At 32.1% G+C, this 18,372-nt stretch overlaps 1 protein-coding gene across 1 annotated transcript; it reads right to left on the bottom strand.

Moving 5' to 3' along the window:
- Window positions 1–429: 429 nt before the first annotated feature.
- On the bottom strand, window positions 430–5,388 carry LOC139482133 (toll-like receptor 4). Its single transcript, XM_071265820.1, has 2 exons — window positions 5,276–5,388; window positions 430–4,441 (listed from the first exon to the last, which is right to left on the bottom strand). The coding sequence occupies exons 1-2, from the start codon at window positions 5,280–5,282 to the stop codon at window positions 1,869–1,871; spliced, it is 2,580 nt and encodes an 859-aa protein (XP_071121921.1). The 5' UTR covers window positions 5,283–5,388; the 3' UTR covers window positions 430–1,868.
- Window positions 5,389–18,372: the final 12,984 nt, after the last annotated feature.

Raw genomic sequence — 18,372 nt, 5'->3', positions numbered from 1 at the left:
AGTTGGTAATCCGGGTTTGTTTTCTCTCAATCGATTTATGACTTTCGAACAGCGGTATACTACTGTTGCCCTTAATTATAGTTCCCATTATTTAGACTTTGGGCAAATAACATCCTTGACGTTAAGCATTTCGTTAGACTTACATGGTGTGTTTTCTGAAAACATTTAAGAAAAGTTAACTTATCAATTGCAATGTTTGTTGACAAATGAGGAACGGTAAGTTTGATTTGAACTTGTTGAAAGCAACTGAACACAAATTTAACCTAACTTATTTTCAATGTTGGTTTTTTTATTTAGTATGTCCTGAATATGCCAACATTCTCTTTAAACTGGACAGCAATCACCTATAATTCATCAAGCCTTTTTTAAAGGAAGATACACCACACCGTTAAAGAAAAAGGTATGAAAATCAAAGTAAAACACAAATGGATGTTATATTTTATGTAACATGAGCATGAACATGATAATAAGATAATGTTACAGATATATATATAATATGAAATTGTTGAAATGTTTTTTTTTAACATATTTAACATAAGTAAATATACAGCAGAAATAAATGCCTTAACATTTAATGTTATCTAGTTTTGTTGTACCTCAATAAGAGGATGCAAGGCATTAGAAATAGCTTAAACCAAACAACTTATGCATTATCCATGTTATCTAAAATGTTAGTCTGAGTAGCATAGGGGTACTACCTATTTAACAAAGTTTATAAAAAATATGGTAAACACCATCTGTTCTAAATAAAGATATCGACAATTCTAGGTTATTTGGGTTTTATGTTCAAGTTGACAGCGTTGAATATTTAAAGGAAATGCATTAGATAGGTGTTTTGCGGATTCACTGGCATACATTTCAAACATTACTGAATATGTAACATGAAAAATATTTTCGATTGTATAACCCTATCATAAGTGGCAAAAATAAAAAAAATAGTAAAATTTTAAAGTGACTCCTCCACTACTTATTTCTATTATCTAACTAATTTTAAATTTAAACGTAATATTTTATCTTTTTCAAAAGTTGTTATTGCTATAATATGTCGAAGTATGACAAAACATATTAAAGTAACCCATTATCGATTGACATGTTAACAATTGTTCCATTATTCGTCGGATTAAATACGCATTAAAATTATTCCTTTGTTACTCCAAAATATCCTTTGTATAGGTATTGTATTATTATTTTTCTCTACCTGAATTAAACTGAAGGAATATGCATGAAGTAATGTTTAACAAAACATCTTTTGGTAAATGATCATAAAAAAAAAATACAAACACATTTAAACATGGTCATTCATACCTTCTACAGTAATAGCTGATGATAATTGTTTTCGAAAATGGTAACATATCTTAAAAAGAACACGCATCGACTTTTAACTGGTAACTTACTTTAGTCAGATGTACCAAATTGTGCTGGTTAACGGTAATAAAACTAATCAAAATTTACCACTATTATAGTTGATCTATTTCGGAGGAACCTATAATCTTATTACCTATTGTTGACAAAACATATAATATAACACACTTATTAAGCCAAATGCATGCTGGAAGTCCTTGTATATAAATAACGATAAGAAGCGTTAACTAGAAGACTTATCTACTAGAAGGATTTGATAGCCTTTTGAAGCTGTTCCCAAAAGACAACAACGCCGTACTCATCATTTGGATACTTAATATATGATTTACAAAATTAAATCAATTATTTATATTTGCTAAAGCAATGATTCATGTAGTCGAGACGAAGTAATAATATTTACATAATGTCTCTAGACAAAACAACTAATTAAACACAAATAAAATCCCAAATGCATACCGGAAGTCCTTTTACATAGTTAACGATACGTTACAAAGAGGACATATTCACTAGCAGGATTTGATTGCCTTTTGAAGCTGTTCCCAAAAGACAACATCACCGTACTCATCATTTGGATACTCAATATATGATTGACAATGAACCAGTTCCAGTATTCTAAGTGGAAGATCGCAAGCAGACATTTGCTCGTAAAAGACTAGAAAAAGTATGTTCTCACAATTGCGTTCATAAATACTCTCCATTTTAGCCATATTAAATTCGAACATACACCAGTACGAAGCTAAATAATTTGCAGACATTATGACAATAGTTTTCCGGCTGTTATGAATTGCGGATGTGATATTAGTGGCGATGTCATTTCCGGGTAGGAAATTCCGCTTATGCAAGCACAACTGAATTCCACCATTTTTCTCTAAATTATTGAGAAGTTTATGATGGACAAATGTGTCATCCTCATTTGCATATGACACGAAAGCATCGTACATGTATAGTCGTTCATCTTTGTTGTCTGATTTATGTTCGGGGTCATGCCATTTGACCTTGACCATGTAGTAAAGATAGCGAAGTTTCCATCTGTATCTATAAACAATTCCACCACAAAGAATAAAGATAAACATCAATATTCCAGTCGTTACTCCAACTATTAAACCTTCATATGACATACATTCCTTTTGTATGGTTTCGTAAACTTCTCTAGGGTTTCGAAAAAAACTGATGGATTTTTTTGATGTTTTACATTCGTATTTCTCCAAAAGATGAAAATTAGTTGGTGTGTTTACTATCCATTTGACGAAAGATAGAGAATCACAATTGCAAACAAGATTATTTCCACTAAGATCAATAGTGAGGTTGTTATTCTCTTTGGCAACCGAGTCCAACTCGTTCATTGCATATTGACTTAGTGTTGATATTCTATTATTTCTTACATTCAAAAACATGAGCTTTCTCATATGAGATATTTGAAAGTTGATGTCATCAATCATATTCTCACTGAGGTCTAATCTTTCTAAATTGTGTTGCTCTTTAAATAAAAGATTTGGTATATTTGCTATTTTATTTTTTGAAAGATTAATGTACTCGACGTTATAGAGGTTCCGAAATATTTCTCCGTCGACATCCGTAGGTAGAACGAGACCTAAAAGATTGTTTTGAAGCAGTAAGCATCTTACATTGATGAAATCAGGACTGAAAAATGTCTTGGAAATATTAGAACAAAAGTTTGCCGAAAGGTCTAAATCAGTCAATTTTCTTATATTCGTTACTGGACCTGTCCATGTATGCAAGACATTATCACTTAGACTTAAATAATTTAACTCGTTTTTCATGAAACATAAGTTGTGTATTTCATATTGCAGGTAGTTGGACCTAAGTAAAACTTTTTTCAGTTTTCCTGGCACAGGAAAACATCCAGACTTCTTTTTCCACTTTTCAAAAAATGGAAGTTCATAAAAATACAAGTTGTTAATTGAATTAATTGTAACAGTCTCTTCTCTAAGAGGACATTCCTCTACGTAGGAGTCGAACACATCATGAGGAGTAAAATTATCCGAAAATTCTAGTGATGTTATTGGCAGATCCTTCAATTCAAGCACATATTCTCCGAAAGAAAAAATGTTGTCGCCTACATCTGCACTTGTTAAGGACTGAGGAAAATATCGTACTGTACCGGATTCTATTCTCTGGATACGGTTTCCAGCGGCTTCGAATCTTACAAGTGATGTGTTTTTTAGGTTCCAAATTTGAGAAGTTTTCAGTACTGTAGGCATTCCGAAAATACTATGAATATTGTTAACTTTAAGGATTTTAACTGCCGAGTATTGCAAATCGGTGGTTATATTTTCAAGCGTTTCGAATCTCAAACATGTATTTAAAGACACATCAAGTTCGGATATATTTCTTAATATCTTAAACGTTCCTTTGAAAATATGTTGTATTTTGCATTTGGATAAATTTAAGTGAGATATTTGAGGCAAAAACAAAAAGGTTTTCTCTGATAGTATAGTCATTTTGCAATTTCCTGTGATACCAGATAGATCTATACCTGTTAGTTTTTTTAAATTTGAAAATTTCTCATCGAGAATTGCAATTTTGTATGCAACATAATCTATTGACAGTAATTCAAGTGACCGAAGTTTCCATAAGTCTGGTACAAATGAGGTGTTGACATTTCCTTTTAAATTCAAGCTTTTCAAGTTCTCCAGAAAATAAAAAGCTGAAATTTCAAAGGACTTATTTTCATATTTCAAATCATTATTGCTAAGATTCAACGAGATCAAATTTTGGAGTCCTTTGAACGAGTTTTTTCTTAAATGGCTTATTCTATTAAAAGACAAATCCAAAGTCTTTAGCAAAGAACTGTCTTCGAAAATCCCATCTTCTATTCTACTGATATTATTGTTTTGGATAAACAAGTTCTGAAGATTGTGTGGTAGCTTAGGTATACGAAGTAGATCTTTTCCTGAACAATCCGCTATAATATTTCCGGAACCTGGAACGGTTTTGCATAGACAAGAACTAGCGAAGTGACATGCTTTCCATTCCTTTATATCATTGAGTATTGCATGTGTGAAACTAATTAGTAATGTAAAAGCAGTAACTAGGATGTAAGGAAGGTTGGTGTTCCCTGCAGAGAAAATATGCAGTTATAATATTTCAGACTGACTTAAAAATGAAATGCATTTGCTTAATGATGGAAAATACATTGTAAGCTGAAAACAAATTCACTGAAAATTAGCAGGATAAACTAAATCATTCATGGAGCTTGGACTAATGACATACTTCCGACACCTTGTTGTTGTTATATTATGTTTCATTTCAGTTAAAACACCTCATCAAAGATACCAAGCTTAAAATTGGTTACCCGATACGTGAGGTTTGTCTGTATACAACTCATTAGTGACACTCGAATAATTAGTAGCAAAATCGGATACAAATTTGACGAACATAACAAATCAAAATTCCGAAAAGTTGTGCCTTATACGAATGAGGAAATCTATGAAAGGGTTAGAAAATCCAAATATTTTGAGAAATTCGATATTTGTTAAACTCTACATTTACAGAAAAAGAACCCACTAAGGATAGTTAAAATCCAGTGTTGACAACTGGGCAGGTGATACAATCGGCGAGGACACGTTCACCAGAAGTGACATCGAACCAATCTCGAATCTCGGAAGTGTTGTTGATCTGTGTTCTAGTACATTGTTTGTTGCTGTCAGATCTTTAATAGGCGACGTTAATTTTATTCTTATCTTTTTTCTATAGTCGGTAATCACCTGTATCTGAGAGTATGACAGTGCTCATTTGTATCGGAATGCTTCTTGAGTGTTCCGTTTTTAGTATTGATCTCAATTGAATAAAATTGCAGCATTGAATACCAGCATTAGTTAGATTCAATTGTTTCATACGAAATAAGTTAAGTCTTTCTCATCTGAAAAAACAACAACAAATAGATACTTACACATCATACCAGTATCCAAGGAATAACAAAAAAATACGTACAATTCTATAGTAAATATAAAGTTACTGAACCCGGAACAAGATGTTTACCTTAATATATTATATAAAATGATTGGTCATGAATTTTCCAAAGTTTAAAGTTAACAAACATTGTTAAATAATGCGTAATTAAAACGTTATTTATAATCTTAAAATAAATTTAAATTTAGGTTGTACTCTTCTCATATCTAAGTGGCGTTAGGTATGACGATTTGAGATGACTGCTCTGATTTACAGAGAAGTAATAAACAGTTAATTATATTTTCTCTTGTTCTAAACAGAACAATTATTATTCAAAAAATAGAAATAGTGTCATTATCTCAAATTTCATGATGCAGTAACACCATCAGAACATGTTTTATAGTTATGGATTAGGAACGCAATCTTAAGTGTGTCTATTTTATTGGCAAATTGATAAATTACCACTGCTTTGTATGGCAATATGAATCGCTGTAACACTAGTAGCCTGTCTTTATCAGTTTAAAAAGAGTTATCAAAGGTTCCAGGATTAAAATTTAATACGCCAGACGCGCGTTTCGTCTACATAAGACTCACCAGTAACGCTCAGATCAACACATCTATTCAAATATGAACGATACAAAATTAGTAGACAATTGTCTTTATCTAACTGAAGACAGTATATTTACCGTTAGATATATTTTGTTGTTCAGTTGCTGTATCAGGTACGCATATGTATCGTTTTAGTCAGTAATATAGAAATCAATTAGCCGCCTCAATTCGTAGTTGTCGAAATTGAATCGCTTGGGTGTAGACAGTTGTGAAATTTTTCCAAAATCAAGAAAAATTACGTCGTCAACATCAAGTAACTTGTAATGAAAAAAGCATGTATAAACAACAACTGTCAATAACAAGCATAACTCATTTTAAAAGAAGTCAATCGGATGCATTATGAACAATGCACATCTCGATATTCATTTCTCGCCAAGCTAACTTCTGTTGAACAAAATATAAGAAGTCAGAATGTATCAAAAGAGAAAAATGTATCTGTTGGTAGCTGGACAGTATCTGTTTATATAACTTATACAAAAGATGGTCTAGTCATGTTTAGGGCGTGTGAACGTGAACTTATTTAGAAAGACAACAATTTGATACCTTACTCATCCGTCTGGCCGTTAGGAAACGTCTTGTTTAATCATCAAAGTATTTCTCAAAAATTTGTATTTCTAGAGCAATAAATGGCCCTTAAATACCCCTGTCCTACGGTTTAAAATGTAAAAATGTAAATGCACTGTAAATCTCAAATAAGAAAAGAAGTTTACCAGGGCCATGTCATTTTATATATTGTTACATGATCGTTATATTTGTTGATTTTTTTATACAGCTAAAAAGACGTGCAGAATGGGTCCATTAGTCTAACAGCAAAATAGCCCAACAGTTCTTTGTTTCATTGGTTTAACAAGTCATTATGTAAATGCGTGTCCAAAGTCAAGAGCCTGTAATTGGATATGGTTGTTGTCTGATACATACGTCTTCGTACTTTAGTGGGTTTTTTTTAACTTTTTTGGATCCGAGCGTCACTGATGAGTCTTTTATAGACGAAACGGGCGTCTGGCGTATATACAAAATTTAGTCCTAGTATCTATGATGAGTATATTTCTATCAATTGTTTTATAATTTACAGCAAAGCCGTTGGTTTACTTGTTATAATGGTTTTCACATTCATCATGACGGAACCTTTTAAAGTGTACCTTATGGTATTGATCTTGTTAGTTTTTAAAGACAGTGATGTAAAGATGATTTTACCTACGTTCCTTGTTTTTTCCAATTAATAAATAATCTTAAAAAAATACATCAGTGAAGATTATTTTCATGAAAGGATGCGGTTAGTTGAATTACTATTCATTTCAAGGTGTGAATGCAATGATGAATTTAACTGAAATTGATAAACACAAATAAAGTCCATATTCTAGATATAATTTGTGTTTAAGTCGAATTGTTTGGTTCATTTTGCCCTTTTTCTCTGGGAAGGGGACTGACTTATGAATTTTGAACGACGTTCATTTAGTTTTCAACCCAGGTTCAACCCACAATTTCCAAAAAAACAAATTCAATACCTTGTTATAGTGAAAAGATGATTGTTGTTTATCCGTGCCGTTCGTTAATATAATGGAGTGTTGATTTTGTTAGATTTTATGGACTTCTCCTATTTTGACATTACCTTGACGATCTGTATTTTTTAAAACTTTTCAATCATTTGCAGGGTTTTAAGTCCCTTTCTCTGATTTTGTTTACTTTTTAATCAATCACAATTATGTTTTTAAACGTGTTTGTAGTCACAATTTGTTGTTGTTTTCTCAGATGAACAGCAAAGTCATCCTGTTTCCATAATAACCCCATTTTTACCTCAAATTAATTAATGATAAATAAGGTTGCAAGATAAATCAGCAAAAATAGCCTAAATAGAGTATTGACATCAAAAAGATAAAATGCTGTATGATTTGGATCAGTGAAAATCAAACCTATGTTTTTGTACGGTTAGGAATCACAGTTTATGACTAAACTCAGTTAAGACCCGTCAAAATTGCATTTAATTGATAAATTCAACAACACTTACCGTTATTTTGATGATATTTTTTCGTTAAATAATCACGAATTTTCTCAATATACTGCTGAAATTTACCCCAAGGAACTTACTTTAAATAAATCAAATGTATTCGGTAATAACTGTCCTTTCCTGGATTTAGATATTTCGGTTTTAAACGGGAAACTACACACTAAAATTTACGACAAAAGAGACGATTTTTCGTTCGCTATAATTGTTAATTTTCCATTTTTAGATGGTGATGTTCCTTTGGCACCATCTTACGGTGTTTATATTTCACAACTTGTTCGCTATGCCCGTGTCTGTTGTGACGTTTTTGATTTCAACGAACGCAACCTATGTATAACTGGTAAATTATTAAACCAGGGATATCGTTACCATAAATTACTTAAAACCTTTACTAAATTTTTCCATAGATATAAAGATTTGGTTTTGAAGTTTGGTTGTAGAAAACTTATTTCAAACGGGATAGCACATCCTCATTTTTACGGAAATGTTGTTAACCGTGCCCGGAAATTAGAAATGATCCATGTAAACTTGTTGCTCCTTTAAATAAACTTATTCTAAAAGGTTACCTATTCAACACTGTAATAAGATCATTGAATATTGTTTTTATTGGTATAAATATTGATTTTGTTATCAGTAGATTAAAAGCTAACTAAATATTACTAGTATGTTATATACATATACGTTTTCATGGATCTACAATCTGTCGATACCTGTAACTTGGCATTGCTCAAGGTCATGTTTTTCTCTGGCTGTTTATGACGTCTTTACACTAAATCCATTGTATGTTGGATGTGTACGGATTGATTGTTTAGTCTTAGAGGCATGATTTTTTATTAGTTGCTAGTGGCTTTGAACTAGCTGTCAGATAACTGCGAGTACTCTCAGATCTGTTCATTGTGTCTTTTTGTGTCGGGATGTATAAGTACCCGGCCACGTCTACTGGTATTTTTTGTCTATCTGATGAGTTAAGCCTTTTTCCACTGATTTTTATAGTTCGTTCTTATGTTGTACTGTTATACCACTGTCCCAGGCTAGGGGGAGGGTTTGGATCCCGCTAACATGTTTAACCCCGCCACTTTATTTATGTATGTGCCTGTCCCAAGTCAGGAGCCTGTAATTCAGTAGTTGTCGTTTGTTTATGTGTTACACATTTGTTTTTCGTTAATTTTTTTTCATAAATAAGGCCGTTAGTTTTCTCGTTTAAATTTGTTTTACATTGTCTTATCGGGGCCTTTTATAGCTGACTATGCGGTATGGGCTTTGCTCATTGTTGAAGGCCGTACGGTGACCTATAGTTGTTAATGTTTGTGTCATTTTGGTCTTTTGTGGATAGTTGTCTCATTGGCAATCATACCACATCTTCTTTTTTATACTATATATTGAATACCGGCCCGTGTTACACATTTAAGGATATATTTTTATAACTCACCTGGTGTTACTATTGATTAAATTGGTTGTAAACTGCCTTATTCATTTGTTTTTTTACATTTGGTCGTTCATATTCACTTACAAGTTTTACCATTTGCATTGTAACTTTTTTCCTTTTATAATCTCAGAAAAAAAACCCATATTTAATGACAAAAGAAATATGTTAAATCGCCAACCTTGGATCTTTTTTAAAACGGTTTTAAGTCATGCGCTAAATCGATATTTAGATCTAATATATATTACCTGTTCAAGAACGAAGTGTAAGGTCGTTTTGTAATCAATTGTTGTTTCCACATCAATGGATTTTTATACATATTTATAATATCAAAAGAACAGAAATCTTAATCATAACATGCACGAACGTCTGGATAGGTTTTCCTCATTCATGTCTGAAGTATTTTATACAAAAAGATTCACGAAAGAAAAATATGAAAATAAGAAAAAAAACTCCATTCATTAATGGTTACATTTGTGAAAGGGTTGAATAATTTCATTGAAACATTGGTATAATATTTGACGAAGATAACCAAATAAACCGGTCTACCAATATTTGTGATTGATTGTTGGTTCCTGAACGTCCAGTGGCAAATACTTCATGCATATTTAGGACGAGAACAAACTGAGAATAAATATAATAGGTAGGTTCTGTAAAAGAGGCGTCCAGAATAAGGGTCGCAAAAATTTAGACTGCCACGAGAAATGAGGGTATATCATTAGATAGAGACAGATATGTAGCCTTGCAACTGGTCACCTACGGACCAACAGAGAGTTGTTGAAAGGGTTCTTAACGTGCAAAGAGCGTGGCACTCCCTTTACAAGAGGCGTCGGATTAAACATACCCATTCTGACAGTAAGTGGCTGCACATTTGAACATCCCACACGGCTTAAATGACGCCCCACTTTGGCGAAGGTTTTACTACTGTTTGGAAAAAGACCAATGGTCACCATACTTCTATTCATCTGTCACCCTTGGGAGTTGATATTTGTGTATCAGTTTAGAACGTACCAGTCGACTATAATACATTTGTCAACAATTAGTTTTTATATGAGACCTTTTTTTGGCATTCGGATCTGTACCAATCTATATAATATATCTACATGACATTGAAGATTTAAATTTCAGAAATGTCACATCTGTGGAGAATTTGTGACCTTTGCCACATTAGATAGTCATCAGTGGTTTGGTGTTTAAAATTTGACGAAGGATTATGTGTTGACTACAGAGAACATCACTGTTAATCACAAGGTACCAGAAAGCACAACATTGAACCTACTGTTGATTATTAGAAATCACCTTGATAAGAAATCAATAGGCCAAATATGTGCTTACCATTAAAAGATATATCAGATAGTTTGCAAATGCACGACCAACCTCGATTCTAGAACATAAATTGCATCTACCACGAAAACATGTTGGAGCTTAGTACAGAGACAGACATCGTATCGGTCACCGTTATATCTAAAGTTTTGATTTTAGTCGTTCTTCGATAATAAATCTTTTGAATCAGTACGTGTGTGACACGCGCTGGGTGCACGGGAGATACAAATGAAGTAATGAAGACTGTATAGCGCACAGTCTTCAGTTTCTTCTGTTGCATTGTGTTTTACTCTGGATTCATGTTTTTGTGGATAAATATTCATGTGGATTATGGAATTATTGTTATTCCATGGATATGTGATACAAGTCTATAAAATTATAATTCGTTGATAATTTAACTCAATGTTAACTTAAACCCTACAAATCCATAAATATTATTATCAAAAATAAAGATTTTTTTTTTTTATTGATTTTTTTTGCCAAGGCACTGTAAATTTCTTTTCCACTTATGAGTTTAAAAATGCTCTTGGCTTCTTATTCTGCGGTTTATATGTTTAAATGGATTATTATATTATTCCTTTATGCGTTTATCTGTGATTTTTCGTCAACTAAAAATATCGCACTAAACGGACAATCTACAAAATGGATATACATGTATTTGATACAAAATGATCGATTGCTATTCAACTTCATGTTTTATTTGATCTTTGAACCTCGATGGGATGTCCATATTCCGACCTGGGATTAGTGTGCATTTACACATCATCTTCAGCCACTGAGAACGATCAATATAACAATACCAACAAAGGTCCTTATCTAATTTATTGTCAAAAGTTAGAAGGTGTAGATTTAACTACTTTGTATAATAACAAGCTACCAAAGGGATATAAATCTCGTTCGAATAACTGCCTAATAGTTTTGAACAAATGAAGATCATCTTAACTTACAAACATAAGTGATGGGGAAAAAAACACAAAATTTTGACTAATCTTTTATTCAAATTTTAACTCTTTAAAGCACGGTATGTATTTAGTTTTATATACATGTATGTGGTAAGTATGGCAAAATTATAACACAAATGGTTTACTGACATGAAAAGGAAATCAATTATTTATATTTGCTAAAGCAATGATAGATTATCTTTATGAGGCGGAGTAATAATATTTACATATTGTCTCTAAACAAAACATCTAATCAAGCACACATAAAAACCAAAATGCATAACGGAAGTCCTTGTACATAATTAAATATACATGGCGTTAAAAAGAGAACATATTCACTAGTAAGATTTGATTGCCCTTATAAGCTGTTCCCAAAAGACAACGTCACCGTACTCATCATTTGGATACTCAATATAGGATTGACAATGAACCAGTTCCAGTATTTGAAGTGGAAGATCGCAAGCAGGAATTTGCTCGTAAAATACTAGGAACAGAATGTTTTCACAATTGCGTTCATAAATGCTCTCCATTTTAGCCATATTATATTCGAACATACACCAGTACGAAGCTAAATAACTTGTAGACATTATGATAATAGTTTTCCGGCTGTTATGAATTGCGGATGTGATGTTCGTGGCGATGTCATTATCGGGTAGAAAATTACGCCTATGCAAGCACAATTGAACCCCACCATTTTTCTCTAATTTGTGAAGAAGTGTATTGTGAACAAACGTATGATCTTCGTTTGAATATGACACGAAAGCATCATACATATATAGTCTTTCATCTTTGTTGACGGATTTAGGTTCGGGGTCATGCCATTTGACTTTGACCATGTAGTAAAGATAGCGTAGATTCCATCTATATCTGTAAACAATACCACCACAAAGAACAAATATAAACATCAAAATTCCTGTCGTTATTCCAATTATTTAACCTTCATATGACATACACTCCTTTTGTATGGTGTCATAAACTTCTCTGGGGTTTCGAAGAAGACTAAGGCCGTGTTCACATTGACCTAAACTCGGTGTTGTGTAAGTGTAACTCACACGTAAACTAAACAAAATTACGTTCCCATTGATAAAACTCAATGTTTACATGTAGTGTAAATCATGTTTTGTCTACATGCAGTCGATACTCGATGTAGGCCTTGTGTAGATTAAGTGTACACAAAACTAGGCATTTAAAACATTAGTTTCACCATGCATATTTAAGGAAGAAACGATTTTTTTTAATAAAATTGATATTTATAGCAATTATGAAGTTCTTTACAGAAATATTTGTCTCAACTTGATATATTTCTTTGTTTTGTTTAGAAATAAAACTTAACGTAGCTTTATTAAGCCCTTATCAAGACTCTAATCAGCATCATTGCCAAACACATAATTCATTTGAAAATTAAGGTCTTTCCGAATCGACTTGACTTACACAGAAATATTTGCCACTGGTCTTTACTCAAACAACGATTCACTCATAAATGCATTACTTAAAAAGTGTGAGGTAAATGTATTGTTTGTCTAGTATCTCGGATCCGTGAAATTACACTTAAAAAGTAAAAAAAAAAAACATTACCCTCTTCCTTTGCCAAATACTTCTTGGAGAAAAAATACCATTTGAACCATCAGAAAAGATAGATATATAGTGATCCCTAATATATCCTTCTTCGTCTGTAAGCACACTGTTGCAGCCTACGTTTTCTAGTGCTTAATCGAGACATCTTTAGTATCTTTCAACTACTGCAAATCATCAAAATGGCTTTCATAAAGAAGCAACCACTTAACTTCAAAAAAAAGGGGGGGGGGGCATTTTGTTTATTTATCCGAGTCAGAATTTTGCCGCGCAAACGTTTTATTCCGGGTTTTTTTTCGATGCTGGTAATCAATTTTTTTTCTTCAACATTTAACACTATAATGTGTGGGGAAACTCTTGATTCAGAATATTTTTTATCATCTGTAGAACCAGAATTGTTTTCTTTATCCAATTGGGGTTCGGAATATTTCCATCCCCCCTATTTAGAGTCAAATGGTCGTTCCCTTGCTGCTAGAAAAGTCCGAAAACGTTTCATTCGATTCTACGTAATAAACATTTTTAAATGACATAGAGTTTACAAATGTGAACAAATCTTATGTACAGGTTATTAAACAAGGTGTATAGATGTGAACAAATTTAATGTGAAACCAATGTCCAGTTCATTAAACTAATTGTAAACAAGTTTACTGTACATGGAATTTGGTGTGAACACGGCCTAATTGTGTTTTGTGATGTTTTACACTCGTATTTTTCCCGATAATGAAGATAAGTGGGTGTATTGATTGTCCATTTGACGAATGACAGAGAATCACAATTACATACAAGATTATTTCCACCAAGATCAATTGTGAGATTTGTATTCATTTTGGCAATCGAGTCCAATCCGTTCATGGCATATTTACTCAGCATAGATATTCTATTGTTCCTTAAATTAAGAAACATGAGCTTTGTCATATGAGAAAGTTTAAAGTTGATATCATCAATCATATTTTCACTGAGGTCTAATCCTTCTATATTGTGTTGCTCTTTAAATAAAATATTTGGTAATTTCGTTATTCTATTTTTAGAAAGATTAATGTACACGACGTTTCAGAGGTTCTGAAATATTTCACCGTTCACATCTGTTGGTAGAATAAGTCCTAGAAGATTGTTTCGAAGCAGCAAATATCTTAAATGTACAAAATCTGGACTGAAAAATGTCTTTGAAACATTAGAACAAAAGTTTGACGATAGATCTAAAAATTTAAGTCTTATGACATTCGTTATTGGGCCTGTCTATGTGTGCAAGACATTATCACTCACACTAATATTTTCTTATTGATTTTTTAATTTGGTATTTCATATTTCAAGTTACTTGATCTAAGTGAAACTGTTTTCAGTCCTCTTGGCACTGGGAAACCGTAATTTAGAGATTTCCACCTTTCTAAATATTGAAGTTGTTGAAACAACCAGTTGATTTCGGAATCTATTATAACAGTATCATTTCGAGAGTCGCAGTGCTCTATGTAGGATGTGAGTACATTATGAGATGAACGAATATTATAAATATCTAGGGATGTAATTGGCATTGACCTTAAATCAGGCATATATTTGCCTATAGAAAAAAACGTTGTCTCTCATATCTGCACTTTCCAAGGACTTAGGTAAATATTTCAAAGTGCCGTACTCTATTCTCTGAATTAGATTCCCAGCGGCTTCGAATCTAACAAGTGACGTATTTCTTAAGTTCCAAATGTGAGAAGTTTTCAGTATGGTGGGCATTCCGAAAATACCATGAATGTAGTTCACTTTCAGGTTTTTAATTGCCGAATATTGCAAATCGGTGGTAATATTTTCAAGCGTTTCGAATCTCAAACATGTATTTAGAGAAACATCAAGTTCCAAAAGATTTGTCAATAACTTAAAAGTTCCTTTGGAAATATGTTGTATTTTGCATTTGGATAAGTTTAGATGAGTTATTTGAGACCAGTTAATAAAGTCATTTTGCAATTTCCTGTAAAACCAGATAGATCTACACTTGTTAAGTTTTTAAGTTTACAAATGTCTCATTGAAAAATGCATTTGTGTCTGAAACATAATCTATTGACAGCGATTCTAGTGACCGAAGTTTCCATAAATCTGGCACAAATGAGTTGTTGGCATTTCTTTTCAAATTTAAGTATTTTAAATTTTCCAAGAAATAAAATGCTGAATATTCAAACGACTTGTGTTCATTTTTCAAATCATTGTTGCTGAGATTTAAAGAGAGTAAATTTGTGAGTCCTTTGAACGAGTTATTTCTTATTAGACTTATTCTATTGAAAGACAAATCCAAAGTGGTCAGCAAAGAGTGCCCTACGAAAATCCCATTTTGTATTGTACTGATATTATTATTTTAGTTTAAACAGTATTTATTAATGAAAAATGTCAAGACAAATATTACAATGTTACATAAAGTTCAAATATGGGATTCGGAAACAAGTTTGGAAAAACTTTTATAAATCCGTCTCCCTATCATTATTTTGGAGAGATAACTCCTGAATATTGTTTGGTAATCTAGGTATACGAAGTAGATGTTTGCCTGAACAATCCGCTATAAGTTGCTCTGAAACAGAAATATTTTTGCAGAGACAAGATCTAGCGAAGTGACATGCTTTCCATTCATTCACCTCATGGACTGCTACTTGTTTAAAATTGATGAGTAGTACAAAAGCTGCAAACAAGCTGTAAGACAAATTGTTGTTTCCTGCAGAGAAAATTTAAACTTTAAAGGTTTAAAACTGACTAAGAAGGATGCAATGTCAACAAACAATACAATTCAATTGCTTGATGAGGAAAACCGATTGAAACCATTTTAAGACTATTCATATTTGAAAATTACTCTGTCTTGTGTTTTTCTGTGTCTAGATTAAACCACTTTTATTATAACTCATCCTTGCCTTATTGCACCGTTGAATTTTTGTGATCGTGTAAAACTATTCCATTCGTCTTGATCTGCGCTTAAATGGTTTGTTAGTATTCAAATATCCTCCTTTATGGTCGAATAAAAGCAATTTTATGATCCCTTATCCTTGTCCACTGTTTTGTTTGGTATATTTGTTGCCGAAATAAACTTATTTGACAGGCGGGTTAACATATAAGTTTGAACTCTTCCATTTTTACTGCTTTGTGAGTATCTTTGTAGCCATGTAGAACATGTTGTATGACTGATCAAGCATCACTGACTGCTTTAATTTGGGATTACTTTTGTGCCCGGTTTAAACAAGTCATGATTACTTACCTATACCTAATAGTTTTATGAGGATTTTTTTTCTGTTGATCGCAATCAGCATATCAAATCATTCCGTTTGTGAAAAAGAAGGAGACCTTCAAAATTTGGAAAATTTGGAAAAAGTTGCAGCATTGAAAGTTAGCATTAAATAATTTACATGTAGTACGAAAGTCTTAAATGCTCTTTCTTTACAAACAGTTAATTCATTCTATCCAAGTTAAGGTCTTGTGAAATTAAAATAATATATACTTACACATCATACTAACAGACTATAATAGTTGTTAAATTCTGTGTCATTTAGTCTCCTGTGGAGTGTTGTCTCATTGGAGATCATACCACAACTTTTATATGAAGAAAGAGTATAAAACACACGATTCTTTACAAATTATCAAGTTACTAACCAGGAAGATTTTGTTAAACACAATATGCGTATACAAACAAAATCAATTTAAAAATTGAAAATTTACAGTTTAAAGTTCGTAAACACGGAAGACGATGTTAAAGGAATCGTGAATTAAACGTTAGTTATAATCTAAAAATAAAAATGAAAGGTACAAACTATGTACATCTTGTCTTTGATTGTTCAATACAGTATGTAGACCTCTAAAGGAATATGGTCGTTGATTTGCTGTTTCACGACACACACATAATATATCCTGTTAGTCATAAATATAACCAATGCAGTATGTCCTTTCAATCGTTAGCCTTTTGGGTTAAAATAGTTGGGGACAAATTTTATAAAAACACTGAACGAAGCTGATGCATCAAGAAATATGCATTTCTCGTCATTGCTACCGAATAAGACTTATCACCGGTTTTGTACTAAATTGAGCAACATGACGAGTGCAACAGTGTAGCAGGATCGGCTTACACTTCCGGAGCACCTGAGATCACCCCTAGTTTTTTGGTGGGGTTTGTATTGTAATTAATAGTCATTTTGAATATGAATATGTGACGGGGTAACCTTTGTATTTTCTTCTAAAGAAATATTAAATAAAAACATAATAATTCATTTATATACCTGAACTGAATAAAATTACATGAACTCCGTTAGAAAACCATCAGTCTTGTATATGTTTTTAAAATATGAATATGTGACGGGTAACTTTTTTTTTCTTCTAAAGAAATATAAAATAAAACATGATTTATTAATAAAACAAGTCATTTATACATGATTTATATAAAGTTACATGAAATCTGTAAGAAAACCACCAGACTTGTATTATGTTTTAAAAATTTGGCTTTTCTATTCACTTGATAAATTATTTGATTATAACCTGTTCAAAGAGGAAGTTTGCAGATATAGTGTAAATTATATTTGCAGCATGGTGTTTTAAAAAAAGTTTCTGCATAATATTAGATTCCACAAATTTTATTATTGATTCTGATAATATATATGAATTTATATGATGCACAAACTTCGGTATGAAAAACGGAAGGTCTTGATATGGGTAAGGGAAGAATTATGATATATTTCGCTCATTTCTTTATTCTTCAATATGTTATACGTTTTCCTCTATTCATTCTGTTTTGCGTCCTTTTTTTCCCTGCCAAACCAATGTAAGCTCTTGTGCAGACGTTTACACGACGGGTGCCACATGTGAAGCAGGATCTGCTTACCCTTCCGGAGCACCTGAGATCACCCCTAGGTTTTTGTTGGGGTTCGTGTTGTAATTAATAGTCATTTTGAATATGAATATGTGACGGGGTAACCTTTGTATTTTCTTCTAAAGAAATATTAAATGAAACATAATAATTCATTTATATACCTGAACTGAATAAAATTACATGAACTCCGTTAGAAAACCATCAGTCTTGTATATGTTTTAAAAATATGAATATGTGACGGGGTAACTTTTTTTTTCTTCTAAAGAAATATAAAATAAAACATGATTTATTAATAAAACAAGTCATTTATACATGATTTATATAAAGTTACATGAAATCTGTAAGAAAACCACCAGACTTGTATTATGTTTTAAAAATTTGGCTTTTCTATTCACTTGATAAATTATTT

This window comes from Mytilus edulis, chromosome 7 (assembly GCF_963676685.1).
Source record: "Mytilus edulis chromosome 7, xbMytEdul2.2, whole genome shotgun sequence".
NCBI lineage: Eukaryota > Metazoa > Mollusca > Bivalvia > Mytilida > Mytilidae > Mytilus > Mytilus edulis.
The sequence above is the reverse complement of the archived record's forward strand: the minus strand, read 5'-3'. Positions and strand labels throughout refer to the sequence as shown.